At 40.5% G+C, this 16607-nt stretch overlaps 1 protein-coding gene across 1 annotated transcript in view; it reads right to left on the bottom strand.

The window, feature by feature from the left end:
- The window catches only part of LOC112454046, an 86497-nt gene that overhangs the window by 38701 nt on the left and 31189 nt on the right, over positions 1-16607 (bottom strand). Inside the window, exons 2-3 of the mRNA XM_025015225.1 lie at positions 7781-8090; positions 3349-3581 (exon numbers count right to left, since the gene is read on the bottom strand). Coding sequence (XP_024870993.1) covers positions 3349-3581; positions 7781-8090 — 543 coding nt within the window. The remainder of the gene's footprint in view (positions 1-3348; positions 3582-7780; positions 8091-16607) is intronic.

Below are 16607 nucleotides of genomic sequence, written 5' to 3'. Positions count from 1 at the left end.
AGAGGATTTGTATTCCATGCGGGGGTCATTGAAACGTTGATGCGTGGGATGAAGATCCGTAGTCGCGTGATTCCTATAATCGTCGTAAGACCGCCGATAATCGATAGAAACATGGTATTACGGAACGAATTCGTGTGGACCGTGAATTAGTCTCTTGTAACAACTTAATGCGGGAATAATGAGTGTGCGATATTAACATACTCACAAATCACCAGGTTCTAGAGAAAGTCAGAGGAATGGGGAAATCTTCTGCTCGCAATTAATCGAAAAGAGAGATCAAGGGTCAATATTCTCCCGTGCGCCGGAGTCTCTTATTCACTTTCGATTTTCTTTTGCATTCCAATGCGGTTCCGTACGGGTGTTCGAAGCGCAATTAATTAAGCGCGACTCACACCGATCGCGCGATACGTATAGCGATACGTATATAAAAAAAAGACATTGGTCACCGATACGTATTTTATGCGAGGTGTAGTACATTGACTTTAAGGGACGCTTTATACTCCGCGATGTTTTATCGTTCTTATCGCGCGGTAGTCAGGCGCGTGGGTTTTCATCGGAAGACATTCGGCCATTTCGTTAATTTTTAATGAAAACGTCATAAACCGTTAATTGCCTGCCTCCACCCCTTCTTCGATTCGTTCGACTTGGCAATCTCGAGGTGACTTATGGTACACTCAATACGCGCGCGGTTATGACATTATGTATTCATTACGCAGAGATAATAATACACCAATGGTGGGCTTCGAGCCGGCCAACTCTGCGACGAAAGCTTCGGCGAGTAATTAATCCGGCTTGGCTGGCGTCGCGGGCGTATAATGAGGGAGGAGCGGATTCGTTGTATTTGCTTTTAATTGCATATTTATGACCCGAATGCCTTACGGTCACTGTACCGCGAAATAGCGCTTGCGTATATGCGTTTTAAAATTAAATTCGCGGAAAAGTGATAAATTTGTTACACAATGTGAGGTGTAATCATCCAAAGATGATCGAACTTGTTAAACGGCATTTATGTTTCGGCGGCGTTTCTAATTGAAAAGGTGATGATTACTGATAATTACGCTTGCGTTTCACAAGGTATAAAGGTATACTTGAAAATCAATCGGTTTGCGTGCATCGCGAAATTTCTGCAACCCGGTGCAACCTGGAATTGGGTTAGGTCAAGCCGGCCGCGAAAATAATGGTGTGCATGCGGCGAGGTGAAAACCGATCGTGGGGGTCCTCCATAATCGCGCGCGATGAAACGGCGCTGCGCAAAGTATCGGGTTGCGAGACAAGCAGCGTGTTTAAATTCAACCTGTAAACGCGATCAGTTGCATAATCACGACTACCGTGGTTCGCCAAATGAAGGTCTAAAGCTGAGAATATCCTCGTCGGCGGTGAAAAAAAAATTACGGAGAAATTCTGTTCTGCCAAATCATATTAATTCCCAATGGAAATCCGATCCCACGTAAGTAAAGACGATTCTCGCTACAAATCTCATTTGTTCATCACGAGATCGTTCATCCATCATCGGCGCAAGATCGTGCGATTGTGAGCGAACATTAAGCTTGGTGTATCGACGCTGATAATCACATACAGCATCACGACTGGAGACCTAATAATTTTCCAAGATATCGTTGCCGTGCATATAAACGCGCGCGTATAAGTATAGCTGTCCCGTTAAACTGACGGCGATGGACCACCAACCACGATGGCGCGTGTCATCCGTCAAATTACGATTGACTTAAGCGGCGTTCTTAAGCTGACGGCGCTCGAAAGTCGACGTATATTGACAACCCACGACCAGACACGCTACATTCGTATTCATTCGTTTCTTCGCGGTCTTAATTATACCGTGACAGCACGTAGTACCTATAAGAAATGTCGAAGGGGAAGAAACATGTCGCAATTCCCGCGTTATTATTAAGACGAGGTTTGCTTTTTTAGAAGTGATGTAAATACTTTATAAGTTATAGTTTTAATATTTTACCGCTTTTATATGCGTAACGTTGCCGGCAGGAATCTTGAAAAAAATCTCGCTGTGATACGCAAATTATCATTGTTGTATATATATATATATATATATATATATATATAAATTATAGTTTTAACATTTTTATAAGTGATATAGACATTTTATTTATATATAGATAAGTTATGGTTTTAATATTTCATTGCTTTTAAGGTTATGTATGTAACGTTGCCGGAGCACAGAGCTTTAAAAAAATCTCGCCGTACGCGGTGTTACACGCGAATTATTATCTATCGTTATCGAGCGTCGAATTCGCGATCGTTTATTACGTCGCGGTTTACAGTTCAACTACGGTGTCTGATTGCGTATGGAGTAGCCAGATAAAGGCAAAAATAATTCAATTAGTCAACATACGTCGGGTCACCCTGTAATGCCACTTGTTTTCCGTGACACTAATGCGTCCACTTAAAACCGGACCAATTACCACGATTATTTCTATGTAAAAGAACCATTTCGCGCAGGCATCCAATTCCAGACCAGCTATAACGCGTCTGCAGCCGCGTGCATAGTGGAGAAAGAAAAAAGTAAACGGTCGTTGTCGTTTATCGCGATGGAGCGTTTCGCGGGTTTCGCGCTTATAAAAGCTGCAGTGTATAAAATATTGCCATGACCAAAGCTGAGAGGTAATTTACACGGATTTGCACGGTTCGATATCTCGGTAACGATCCGTAAATCGTGTCCCGTATATTGTTGGCTCTTTTCTCGGTAGACATATCCCGATAATAAATTGTCCGCAATTCAGTTTACACGATTAATGGTACTTTCTCCCGCCGGATAACGTCTTCCTCCTTACGTCGATGCATCCATCTCGTTGCCCCGGCGAGGCACCGACGCGCCTCTTTCTACCGGCGATTTATCCGGCATCGGCGGGAGCCCACATTTACGAGATCGTTTATCGTTCAATCGATTCGGTCCGCGCAGCTAACGGCTGCGCCGTTAATTCGCTTAATATGTTATCTTGGCAAATTATGCGTCGCGGTAGTTAATAATTATTGCGGCCTTGCATACCTGATACCTCCAACGCGTCTCGCAAAATTCCCCCGCATTGAGCGTGAAAGATATACGCTGGAAATTTGTCATGCATCGACGAACAAGCTATGTATCAGCTCTTTGATGATATTTTCGTAAGAATTAGTTTTGATTATTTTTTTTTCCTAATTAAAAACTGATGATTTTTTATGAACTATTTTTATTACTTATATAACTATTCGCGAGTTAAATTTATTTACATTTTATTTTGTCGAATCTAGATACGAAAATGAACATATTACAGCGAGAAAAAAGAAAAGCTGAAAAAAATGAATATTTTCATAAAAGAAATTACGTAACGGACTTACGTAGAAGGAAAGCTCGACGCGGTGAGAGTGCTTCGGCACACAAGTGAGCGCTTCCGATCTGCAGCATCCGGTGTCGTCCGAGCACCTGTGCAATATGGCGCAGTGTGGAATGTAGGTGGTCGATGGGCTCGGATAAACGTCACGAACCGGAATGACTCTCGCGCGTGGCCATTGGCAGCTGCCTTCCTTGTTGACTTTAATTGCGTGCTGAAGAGCCTCTCGAATTTCAGCACCTAGGGCAAACATTCGCCGGTAAAGTACAATATCCCGTGGGATCGTGGTAATCATGAGAATGACAGGCGTAACTAACCCGCTTTCGCAAATCCAATAAAAAAAATGAGGTTTACGCTATAATCCTCATTCCCGGCGCGTAACAATTGTGTTTATCTCTTAGAAAGCCGGTAGCTACACCTACTCGCGCGGCAGTGATATTTGATTTGCGACATGTTTCCTCACGATTCTTTCGATCTTGCGACTTTCCGGGTCGTAAATCTTCGAATTTTGAAACCTTCAAACCTTTCCATTCTCATGACTTTAAGTTATTAACTTTCGTAAAAAGACTTAGAGATTGCGTTGAAGCGGCATTCTCTATGTTGTAACGAGCCACAAGTAATAATGTCTCTCTCCATATAACTCATTAATTACTGTCTCGATAAAACGGAAGGCGTGAGCGGATAAGTCATAGATTAGAGAAAAGCTCGTCTTATCGAAACGGATTTTCCGTTAAACGGATCTTCCTTACAATCAGATTGACGAATCCGTTGCGCTCGCTCTCCGATAATATGTAAGTACATGGAGAAGAGAAGCGAGAATTCGTGATCGAGATCAAGATGTCAGACGGCCAGTTCGATCCGCGAGCGCGGAGATGCATCTCCTGCATCAAGTGACATAAGTTATGAGAGCTTTCTATTGATTCAGCACAGAGATAGCTAATCGCTTTCTACGCGCGTTTCACGTGCTGTCGATAATTACGGCGACACCGACACTCCGCATAATTCGCTTGAGCGCTCCACGGAGAAACTACATTGTGGCAGGAAATCGGTAAATTCTAGCGCAAATAATAAAAGCGGAGAAATGTCAATAGTACGGAAAGAAATTCAGAGACCATATGTTGTCGCCACTTAAGGAAGCGAATGGCGATTCGCGCCGCTCTCCACATTCGCGAGATCGCAGGTCACGAGATCGATCGCTAAGTGATCGCCGGGGAAAGAAAGTAGTTAGTGTCCACTCCGTTGCGTTTAACGTCGTCCGTGTTTGCAATTATTTTATTTCTAAGATTATTGCGGAATTAAGAAGCGGGATGACGAAGTGCGAGGTATATTTAGATAGAGCGAGATATAGTAACTCTGAATTACTGGACCGTCTGCGACGAAACGATTGTGCGTTGTGCGCGAACGACGGTGTTAATCGGATCAAGTTCGCCGGTCGGTCGCATGTTTTACGACTACCGCGGACGAGCCGAGGCGCCATGTCGTTGCTAATAAAAAATTATTGCGAATACCGACTGTTTATGCTCGGCGCCGACTTATTCCCCCATTAAAATGTCGGATGGCGGATTAATTTGTCGGTCGTTGCGGAATTGACCACGTGGAAGGTTGCGATATTGATACGCCAGCTCGCAATCACTTTGGAAAACTACAAAATCGTCGACGTTTCATAGCAGACAATGGAGAAAATACAAAAGAAAAAGATATGAATTGTTTTAGCAATAAGGAGATACCGATTCAGATCTTACATATATTATTAGAAAGATATTTTTTTAGAGGAAATATACAAGCTAAATGATAGATTTGCTGGCTTGAACTACTTTCTCGAAACGACGGCGACGTTCGTTTCGCGGCGCGCATGAGAAACCAGGCTTAGATATGATTTCGGTGGAGATTTCGGAAGTGTACTTTCGCGGAATTTTTCCCCTGCCTAATCTCGAGGGGCGATCGCGATATGCTAATTTCCGTCTGGAGGCGTTACTCTCGGCACGAGATCACATCGGCAGTGCTCACAATGGAGGCACGGCCATCAGGAATTCTGAAGTATGTGCTCTCACCTCGCGTACATCCCATATTCAAACGTATTCCGGAATGTATTATGAGAGAAAGGGATTAGCTTCGATCGTCTATTATTCTCTAATTTCTCGAGTTAAGCCGGGGAACGTCGCGTCGCGTCGCGATGATACACAATACCATGCATATTTATTATTGACGCAGGTAGAAAACTGCGGGATTCAAGCTTATCGATGATTTACTCTTCCTTTCTGTGGCCGACTCAGCTAGTTTTGTACGTTAAATTTATACTCTGACTCAACATGAAAGTATTTGATCAACTGGTGCCACGAAAGGCACAGTAGCATGTTTAACGAGTATATATCATGTCGTAAATATGCAGGATTATGCGAGTTAGCGGAATGTGATGTCATCAATGTGATATCATGACGCTACGCTTTCCACGAAAGCTTTACGCATTCCATGCATTTATTTTAACGCTCACATATGTACATTGTTCATAATTAATAATTCTTTATAATTAAAATTGTAAAATAATTAATAGCTTAACAAAATATGTGCCTCGACCGTTATTAACAACATAGTGACAGTTTACACCATTTATATCGCTACTTTTACTTACCATTTTTGCGTGCTTCTGTAATTTTTAATTGCCGTTTTATTTGGAACTATACTGAAAATAGTCTGAATACGGACCGCGAAACGTGAACTTTAATTCATATTAAATACATTGACATGAACACCTAATTGTGGCTCTAAGCTTTAATTTTATTTTATTAATAGCTTAATATTAAAAATGAAAGAAATTTTATTTAGTATATTATAAAATTCCACAGATATCCGGATGGAAGACGGGAGAAGGTAACATCGTGCAGAAGAGATAAAGGATTTTGTCGAGCAAGTGGAGGCGGGATCGCTGTTGTTCGGTGAGTGATAATAAATCGATTTCAATCTACGGGGGCTAATGTAGCAAGGCCCGACAATCCCGCGGCACGCACGCGCGCGCATTGATGCGTTACACGCGCGACGCGACGCGGGAGTTCACGCGGCTGCAAATTGCCGCAACCGCTACGGGCACGCGGTCGGGACACAATCGTCGTTATTAATTTACATATTAATAACCTGCGAACTCCATCGCACGTTTCTCGTAGAAATCCGTTCTCCACGACCGAGCGTTGTTGAGCGTCGGGATTCGATTCGAAAGGCGATCGCGAAGGAAGAGGCGATCGCGCAATCGGATGTAATTAACGGCAAAAAGCAGTCGATAAATAAGGACTTGAGGAGACTGTATAGCCTCGCGATGTAATAGATTTATGAAGCGCGCGTAATGATAAGAAAACAGAATTAGAAGAAAAAAAAGAATTAGCATAGAAAATATATAGGAAATATTACAGCAGTGTACATTTGTCTTATTTTCTTCGACGTATGAAAATATTTATAGTGGCTGTTTTTATGATACATGTCGTCCGCTCGTTAATAAGAGAAGCCGATGAGAAGGAAGAGTCATCATATCCATCGGCTCTCTCTTTCTCTTGTCCTCTCGGATGTAGATGTGAATGGCACTTGTGCAATCGCATCGATGGAGAAGGTGCAATGCCTCGGGGCACAAATAGAGGCGTGCGCCTGGGAGTCGTACCGCAATCGTAATATAGCACGGGGCGAATTTATCTATTGCGTGTTGCGACGGGTAATTATAAAAACCATCGTTACACCAACTGGACGCTCGGCTGCGCGATATATTACGTTCCTATTACAATGTAACATTGCCAATCTTGAAATATACGCGCTGATACGTGCTCCCCTTCGCGAGTCGCGGATATACATATTGTCCCGATCACGATCGCGGTTACCAATTGATTTATGCCCGCCGCTTCGGTTTCATAATTGCGGCAGATCGCTGTTACATCGTGTATACGCCTGATTGCCGCGAACACGAACGTCCGCGTGCACATCCGTCCGCGATCCCGGTGGTAGCGCATTAGGTAGGTGGATAAGCGCGCTGCGGTTTTGCACAAACATTTGCGTATGACGCACGCACGCGCGATGAAAGGTACATCGATAATTACCGCGGCATCTCCGACGTTACGAGAAATATTACTGTGTTATTAACGTTGATCGAACACCGCCACCAGGAAGGGACCACCCAGCGTGGTTTCAATAACGATTAATAACTATTTCGGGATGCGCGCGCGCGCATCTCCGACGGGCTAAAATTAAATTGAGTCAGGTCAGCGGGCGAAAATGCAGAACGACGTTACGCGCGCGCATTTGCATAAACCGATTACGAGGAATCGCGATCGCGATCGCTTACAAACTGCTCTTTTAATACGCTTCACCGCCCGCACACATTTTTTTCGATAATAAAGATGTCGTAGGAAGAAAAACTTCGTGAGAGTCGTCGAGACGCACTCGACGGTATGAAGTGTACTCACTTTTTCCGTTTTTGTTAAACTGTTGGATGTTACTCCTGGTCTCTTTGACGCCCTCGCGAGTGCCGAGCGACTGCCACTTGTGCACGCTGTGAGCAGACATCGGCGGATAATCGTTTTTCGCTTGATATCCGTTGTACTGAGCCGCGGTACCGCTGTCGTAGGCCCTCGGGTCCTTGTAATCGTAGTGCTGGTTGTTGAGTGACGTCTTCGGCCTCATCGTCGTCGTGGTCGTCGTAGTTGTGGTAGTAGTCGACGACGTGGTGAAGGTATCGACCTCGTCCTCCTCGCCATTGTCGTCATCGGTGTAATCCTGCGCACGTAATAATACATCGTGATTTAGAGAAACTTAAGTAGTATAAATTAATAATATTACATATAAATATATCATAATTATAGACATATAAGAAGCAAATTATAGATGAATATAATAAAGATATAGACAGAATACTTAATCGACGGTTGAAGGAATTCTTAGAAACGTAGAAAGCAAGTAACGTTAAACTTTGCATGTTCTTTTAGCCTTATTTTTTAAATTTATTTTTATTTTCTAAGTAACAAAATCGCTCTTCTCTTTTATGTTTTATACCCTGGTCAGTATAGGAGTGTAAATTTTTTTTTTTTTTTTTTATAAAATGCTAACAAAATTTTGAAGAACAACAATAATATTTTTAATAAAAATGCCGCCATTTTGTCTAGAATGGAAATATTGGTTTGGTTCTAGTTCAGACGATAGCTATACACTTCTTCTGAATAAGAACATTTATTTTCGCGTTTTACATACCTAGAACAGCTAGAATCATTTACACTGTCCACATGCGTTTTTTCTTGCAAGTTTTTATACTGACTAGAATATAACATAAGAAAGGAGAGCGTTTTTGTTGCTTAGAAAATAAAAATATATATTCTTAAAATAAGGCTAAAAAAACATGCAAAGTTTAGTGTTATTCTTTTTTTTTTGTTTTCATATAAAAAATTCCTGAAAAATACCTTTTTTATGACCTTTCAATCAAACCAGAACATCGCCTTAACACATGGGTTTCAATTTTTTCCATTATTTCTTGTCGTTTACGGCGGATTGAAAGAGAAAGCGAGACGTCGTGAGATTGATATAAATCTAACGAGAAAAAATTTTTTTTTTTTTTATGTGGAGTAAGATGGAGGCATCGACAATATATAAAAATTCACCCGCGAAATGATCTCCCTTTTGCTTACGGGTAGTCAACACGCCTTCGTGAATTTTCGGCAGATTTTCTCTCGGATATAAGTTTAATAGTGCAACGTGCACTTAATAGTGTTTAGCGTGCACCTTCTCCTGCCTCATCTTGGCCGATCCGCGAGTTCAAAGAAAGCGGAGACCTACTTAATCGCCGTCTGCAACATCTGGAGATTCTGGAGTCTTTGATGTCGCGCCGCGTAGCAGAAACAATCCTCGCGAATGCGTGCGCTGAATCTAGAGAGTATTTTGTTCGGCGGGCTCCCGATTTCACGCACACGCCTTCCATTTTATCGACGGATAATCGCCGTTCCAGAAATCTGAACGTGAACTACATCACGTTGATGAAATTAAAATTAAAAACTTAGAAAATAGAAGCAGAATCATATTTGCTGCTACGTAGGCTATGTGAAACTTGAAAAGTAATAAATTTTTCAATATTTATGATATATTTTTGTTTTCAACTTAACTATCTTAAATTTATCATTATTTTTTGAAGAGAGATAACTGAAGAAATGTTTCTTTACGTTATCAAATACCATTTCTAAACGCTAAAGATTTAAATCTATTAATTTAATGTTGAAAAAAAAGATAGAATGTTATTTTATCCAGTATTCCGCGATCGGTCGACCTTTTTAAATATTTTCGGATAGTGAGAAAATATACGAAGCGAGATGAGATCTCAACGCAAATGAATTAAGCTGTCTTTTGAAATGAATAGCTCGTACAAAACCCATTACTCGGTAACTGATGAATCGAATGTTACGCAAACGTTTACCGTGTTTATCGTGTTTCAATCGCGATCCGGCCGCTCCTATCGCTATCAATTGAGATGTCGACTTCTATAAAGGGATTTATTTCGCTAATGGAGAATCATTTCTGCGATCGTCGAAGCTTGCACCATGCTTGAGTTACTGAACCAACGGACAGTAGTTCAGGATTTTACAGACGCTCCTTTGTTCCTGGCAACCTTCGTGGATTGTGCAACATGTGGCTCTAACGATGAAAGATTAACCGTTTCAAAATTTTCCGCAGGAATGACCGCACAGTCATTTGAGTTTAGCAAACCCACGTATCCACGGACCCGAACTCGATATACTCGTAGATATTTGTATACATTTACACAGGTTACACATATTATTGTGAACGATATAGCAAAAACATTTAGGAAAAAATGAAAAGAAGATATATAGTCTAGTTTAAGAAGAATAAGAAATAGAAACTAGGCCCATATAATATTTGATAGATAGGATAGAGTAGCAAAAACTAAAAATTTTTTTACTTACATCTTTTTGTTAAAAAAAAGTTTTGAAATTTCTGATGCATATATCATTGAAAATTAACGTGCAAAGCAATATTCATAAATAATGTAGACAATTTTTTATTTTGACCGCAATTCATACATGCATATATACATTTGTAGCACAATCATATGTACCGCATGTACATGGGGGATATCAGTATTACTTAATTTTTAAAAACTCTTCAAGATGCAGTCATGAAAAATTTGTTACTACGTATTCCAGTTGAATGTTTTTATTATTTTAAATGAAGGTGGAATATGAAATCGTAATAATGGAAAAATTTATTTCTTTTCATTGTCAGTTATTCAAAGCAGCCAGGTGATGGCGGGTTGTTTCAACTTGTGCCTTTTACGAGATGTCAGAATAAGAACTGCGTGAGGACTCGACGATTTACTATAAAAGATCTGCCATACGCTTTGATCTCGGCTCGCAGAAAGCGGATTAGACCGTCAATAAATTTAAGTAATATCAGGTATATATCGCGATGTGTGTGCCGCGCTATCGTTAACGATCCCGAAGGAATCAGGGTCGGCGAAAGGTCAGCCGGGTCTCCGGTTTAAAAATGGGCTCGCGGTTCCTCTGAATCTGGCTTCTAGATATGACTGGTGCCGCCTGCGAAAATCAGGTCTCTAATTTCTAAATCTCGTCAGAATATTTACCGTTCTCCACTTTGAAGGGATTTTTTGGTTTACATTTATAGTGTCTTTAGTCGTATCTATATGTTGAAATGTCCATTCATTTAATAGTTACTTAATACGAGTTTTATGCGTCTGAAATCATGCGTGATCATGCAGATGTATGTACCTGAAAGCATTAATTTCCACGAGTGGAGAATCACTCAATTGCGATTATTCGTTACGACCGTTAAAGCACGCGAATCGTATTCACAGAGCGATAAAGATAACCTTGGCAGGATTTTAGAGGGATACACTTGTTACACGGTACGGAACATGCACGATCGCCCTCGATGATTCTCGGAATCGAGTGTCCGGGCTTTACGAGCGAGACGGGTCAAGGGTCGCCGCCGCATCTCTGATCGCCGCCGAGAGAATTCGTCTGTCCGCGTAAGCGTCCGCGAGTAACGAGATTGTGAAAATTCCGTGATAAAAGCCCCTGGGGTCGTCGACATCGTTATTTATTCTATTTTCAGGCGTGCACTCAAGGATCTCACTCGTAACACGCTCGTGAACCGATAACCGATGGCTTAACTATTGTAAACTAGACCATCTGCGATAGCGGTAGGGAAATTTTTTTCATTTCACTACGCCGGCAAGTAATCGTTCCATTTACACGACGGATAATTGAATTACGCACATTCTTATCTGTCTCATTTTCATGTTGTCATTCTACGAATTATTTGATAATGACGCATAATGACGCAATCTTTTCAGATTCGAGTGTTTATTAACCTTTTGTTCTCCAGTGCTATCTTGAATAATCTCACCAGTTTTCGAGTTCCATTACGTTATATGTATGTGTTTGCATATAATAAGTAAAATACAATTCTTTATAATTAATATTTCTTTACGTCGCAGCTACGCAAAGCTTGTTACAGACATTATCGTACGTTGTCGCTCTTATTGCAGTAAAAACGCAATAAGATTCGACGTGAATCACTGTTTACGCGGACGGGGTGATATTCCGGACTGAAAAAGCTTCATCGCGTGTGTTCTAATAACGTTCTGAAAAGATGGAATTGAGTCTTCGACATATGTATGTTTGGGAGATTTTTACATTAACGATGTTTTCGACACCCTACTTTACGAGGCTACTCGTAAAGCATTGGATATGTATATAAGCTGGTATGTAGGAATTTTCACACGGTCGTATTTTATACATTCCGGTTTATGTATACGCATATACGAGAAAAATATAGCGGCATGAATCATTGGAAATTTATTGGAATTCAAATGAAACTTCCATCAGTTCACCCATTCCTTCTATGTTTCACGCAAATAATACAGGAAAGTGGAGAGAGATATCTGTTAAAAGTGTTTACAGCGTAGAAAAAATCTCAAATTGAGATTTAATTGCAAATAGCTAAATGTGTCAGGAGGATCGCAAGTGTAACTCGTCTTACGTATGTACCACGAAGTACTCGTAAACCCACGCAACTCGCACTTTGTTTTACGGCACTGTCCATTAAGTTATTACATGTTAATTATTCGAATGCTGTGCATACGGCATGATGGTGATCCAGGTAGCACGAAGTGCCTGCCACAATGTTTGCGTGGCCGCGGACTGGAGAGCGGGTTTACCAACATAAGTTGGCGGGTAAACGCTGGCGATAAAAAACCGATCGTACGGAGTGCGCGCTAGTAATTTCCAGCCAGTCCGTACGACGAATGCAGTTACAAATTAGATCGGGCAAGAAATGGCTGGAGGTGTAAAAGCCGAGGTTACCAACGGGGGACGGATGCAGTGAGAGAAGGCGGTTTCGGTCGCCCCTGAAAAATGCAGCTCGCGGCAACGTGCCGAGCATTAAGAAGTATCAGTGCAAATTCGGTGCACCTCCTGTTATTAAATATTGGGTTCGCCCCGTGCGGCTACGTGGGACCACCCAAAATTTCCATGGTGGTCCAACAGGGCTGGTGCGTTCCCTATCGTAATAACTTTCTTTATGGAAATGCGATTTAGAGAGGATTGCTCCGTTTCGTATTTCGGGTTTGCATAATTTATCCTCCGCTATTTAGCTAAGATCGATATGCATCATTTCTGCAAGGAAAATTTGCAAGCGGGAGATAGTTTTAAGCGTAATATATTTATACAAATTTCTATAAATATATTTATATAACTATTATATATAATAATAATATATTTATATAAATTTCGACAAATTTCAGTATTATATCAACGATAATGTAACATCGAATAATGTCATTATCGAATAATTACATTATGTTATGAATATAAATTTTGTGCGTGTAGCTTCTTAAAAACACAATTTGTGTTTATGTAAAAAAAATTTTATGGTTTTTTAAATATTATATAGGTATTACTTATATATAATACAGTCGCTTGTCCTAGTTTTTTTTTACAATTTTGTGTCTTACGATAATTAGGATAATGTTTCGTAGCCTCGAAGTAGGTTCGAATGCTCGTGTTTTTTTTTCTTTCTGTAACACTTCTCTCCAAGAGTGTAACGTGCCTAGGGCGTTGTATCCGATTGAATTAATATTCGTGCATCAGATAGAACGCGCCGGAAGACAATGGAGCAAGACCCAAGGCAAATCGATCATGTTTCCGATAGTTGATCTCCGCGCTAAATAAATAAATGAACAAAACACGTTGGTACGGGCCACCCATCGAGCTAAAAGCGGTTACATAGATATATTGAATACGATTTTAAAGCCGGGAGATATTTTGTTTCGTCCGTATTGATAAAGTGTCCAATCTCGTCAGTTATTAGAGTCATAATTCAGAAACGGGATTGCAACAGATTATATTCGTTTATCAATATTTATACAGGATGTCCCGAAATTAAATATTAAAACTTCGGAAGTATGTAGAGGATCGATAAACTAAGAAAATAAATTCTTTAGAGATTTGCTCGTTTTTGCTGCGTTTTGGGAAAAATCGCAAAAAAAACAGTTTTTATTTTTTCACTTATTTATTATTTATTCATGTTTATTCATGTTTTCACTTCTTTAATGAAAGTATTGTTCAAAATATTGGCCTCTCGCAGCAATGCAAGCATTGCATTTAGCACTGACAGCTCGTACTGCAGCCAGACACTGTTCTTTGGTTTTTAATACCTATTTTATTTGGTTTTTTAATACTTATCTTAATACTTCTTTTAATACCTATGTAACTGGAACATTTCGATGTTAGAGAGAGAAAGAGGGGGGAGAGAAAGAGAGAGACATGAAAATAGAAATTATAGATATTTTATATCCCGAATCTATTAACTATTACAAGATTAATCATTTTTTATATTTCTGTGCAACTATTCTTAAACGCGTCATGACGCGTTCGACGCGACGGAAATGCAGAACGAAGTGCGAGGATACGTTGACGCTGTGTGTTTGCCATACGAAATGCAGCCACGTCGTTCCGAGAAAGGAATCGAGTCGCTGCCAGGCTGTCTACTACCATGAATCGGTGACATTAGACGTGGAAGGCCATAGACGAATCATGATTCCCATTGCAATGGGTTAACGCTATTTCCAAGAACGACTGTACATCCACCGATTCAATTGACTTGAATGCCGATTACTTGATATAGTAAGAGCGCTGATGTATCGTATTTTTTTTTATTATTATCAATATTTATAGAATTACATTATTAAAGGCGATATTTTTTTAACCAATATTGCATGCGTTAATAAACTTTTGAGCTGCAAAATCGTAATCTCGATAATAGATTAGTTAAATAGATTTGTTATTTAACACAGTAATCAGTTTATAATTTATATCTTTTATAATTTAAAAGAATACGACTTTATACGTTTATTTACTCGTATTTGATAAAAAGAGAAATGAAAAAACAAACTAAGTTGATAATATCTGCTTCCGTAATTAATATTTCGCCTTTCACGTATGACATATTAATTGCCTATACATTTCTTGCTATCGGTATTGGTTTAAAAGTTCGTTCGAGCAATAATTTCTTGGCCTTTCCAAGCCGAACGATTTATTAGCGTTCTGACCGCTTTCCCTATCACACACGATATTTACGCCGTTTACATTGAAATGTGGTTTTATTTGTATTGGATATAAATTCAATTAAATAGCATTTGTGATCGATGATTAAACGATCAGAGCCAAAGTTCTAGCTCGGCCGCAATATTATCGATGTTGTCTCAACCCGGAGACTTTAAGAATATTTTTATTAAAGTACCAAAAATAAAGCTCTCTTTCTCTCCCAGAAATTGGCAACGGCCCAAAGGGGACTCTCGAGATGAAAGTACTCGTCGAAAGAGTGCCTGTCCGTCTCGTAAAAGACGTGTTTCGTGGTCGAAACATTGTGAAATGAAGTTCCGGCTGAAGCGTTTTATAAATAACGTCATAGATATGTCGTAAAGCTCAGGCTAGAAATTTCTCGTGTCCAGATTGATCGCCTTTTCACGACAAAATATCGCTGTTACCTATCCGATATGCTTTTGTATACTTGATACGGTATAATAAGTTAATTTTTAAAATTCAACTTTCTAATTCTACTGAAAAATATCACTTTTAAACTGATATAACGCAGTGTGCTAGTATAACCGCGCTTGAAATAAACTCTAGGCTGAAATCGTTCAAGCGTCGATGGTGGCAGAAAATAATTCACTGATACTCGCACAGCTTGACATCTTTGACCGTTGACTCCGTCGAAGCATCCATTACTCGTCCGACCGCCGTCGCATGTGTTGAAACATAAGTCTACGAGCTCGCTGGCTACTTATGTCAGGCTCCAATTCGTACGACATATGTAGACCCGATCATCATCCGAAGACAGTCTATCCCTGCAATGATGTGTGTAACCTTGAAGACGGAAACTTAGGCTCTGGTGAATAGCGAAAGAACTTCCCGCGCTGACGCATTAATAATATGCTCGCGTGTTTCTTGTTGAATTGATCGTCCGTCCAGTCGAGCGACGACAGGTTCACTTCATCCGTGAGATCTGGAGGATTACGGGAGGTCCACCAGATTTATAACAAGCTTCCCGTTAACGCCGCGCGATAACGTCATCAACCATTCCACGAACTGTTTACACCCCCATGACGTGATCTTGAAATTTGGGATAATGCGTGGCCTATGTAGAATCATAATGCGGTGGCTCTTGCGCCTGGCAGTTCACATAAATCGTATGGAGCTGACGGAAGAAGTTAACGTTGGATTCTATTCACATTCCGCTTAACCCGACGAAAATCTTATATTTGATATTAAAACCCATATTAAATAAAAAATCCAAGAATATCGTGTGGAGAACGAGAGTGTATATATTGAGCCGAAGTAAAAAGGGCTAAAGGGCGAAATGTGATACCCCAAAGGGAGCAGTCGGATGCGCTTGTCACTCAGATCTCTTTTACATTTCGAACAACATGTCACTGACTGCAAGCACATGCGACGCGCCCGTCACATGCCGACTTCGGCTGGCTATCGGAAAAAGGCGTGCTCCATTACCGATTTTATGAGGCGTTCACTGATTATTTAGGTCTGCCTTTTTCAGAACAGCGGGGCGTTTTGTTGAGAGAATTTGCAGACGCTCGTATCGTCGTTTGTGAGTCTGTAATACGTATACGCGATCGATTACAGCATCGTTGTTCGTTTGTGTATATACAGCACCGGGCATTTTTAGGACCGATGAATCAACGTGACCAGATTC

Source organism: Temnothorax curvispinosus, unplaced genomic scaffold (assembly GCF_003070985.1).
Source record: "Temnothorax curvispinosus isolate PA1 unplaced genomic scaffold, ASM307098v1 QBEX01004775.1, whole genome shotgun sequence".
Classification (NCBI taxonomy): Eukaryota; Metazoa; Arthropoda; class Insecta; order Hymenoptera; family Formicidae; genus Temnothorax; species Temnothorax curvispinosus.
The sequence above is the reverse complement of the archived record's forward strand: the minus strand, read 5'-3'. Positions and strand labels throughout refer to the sequence as shown.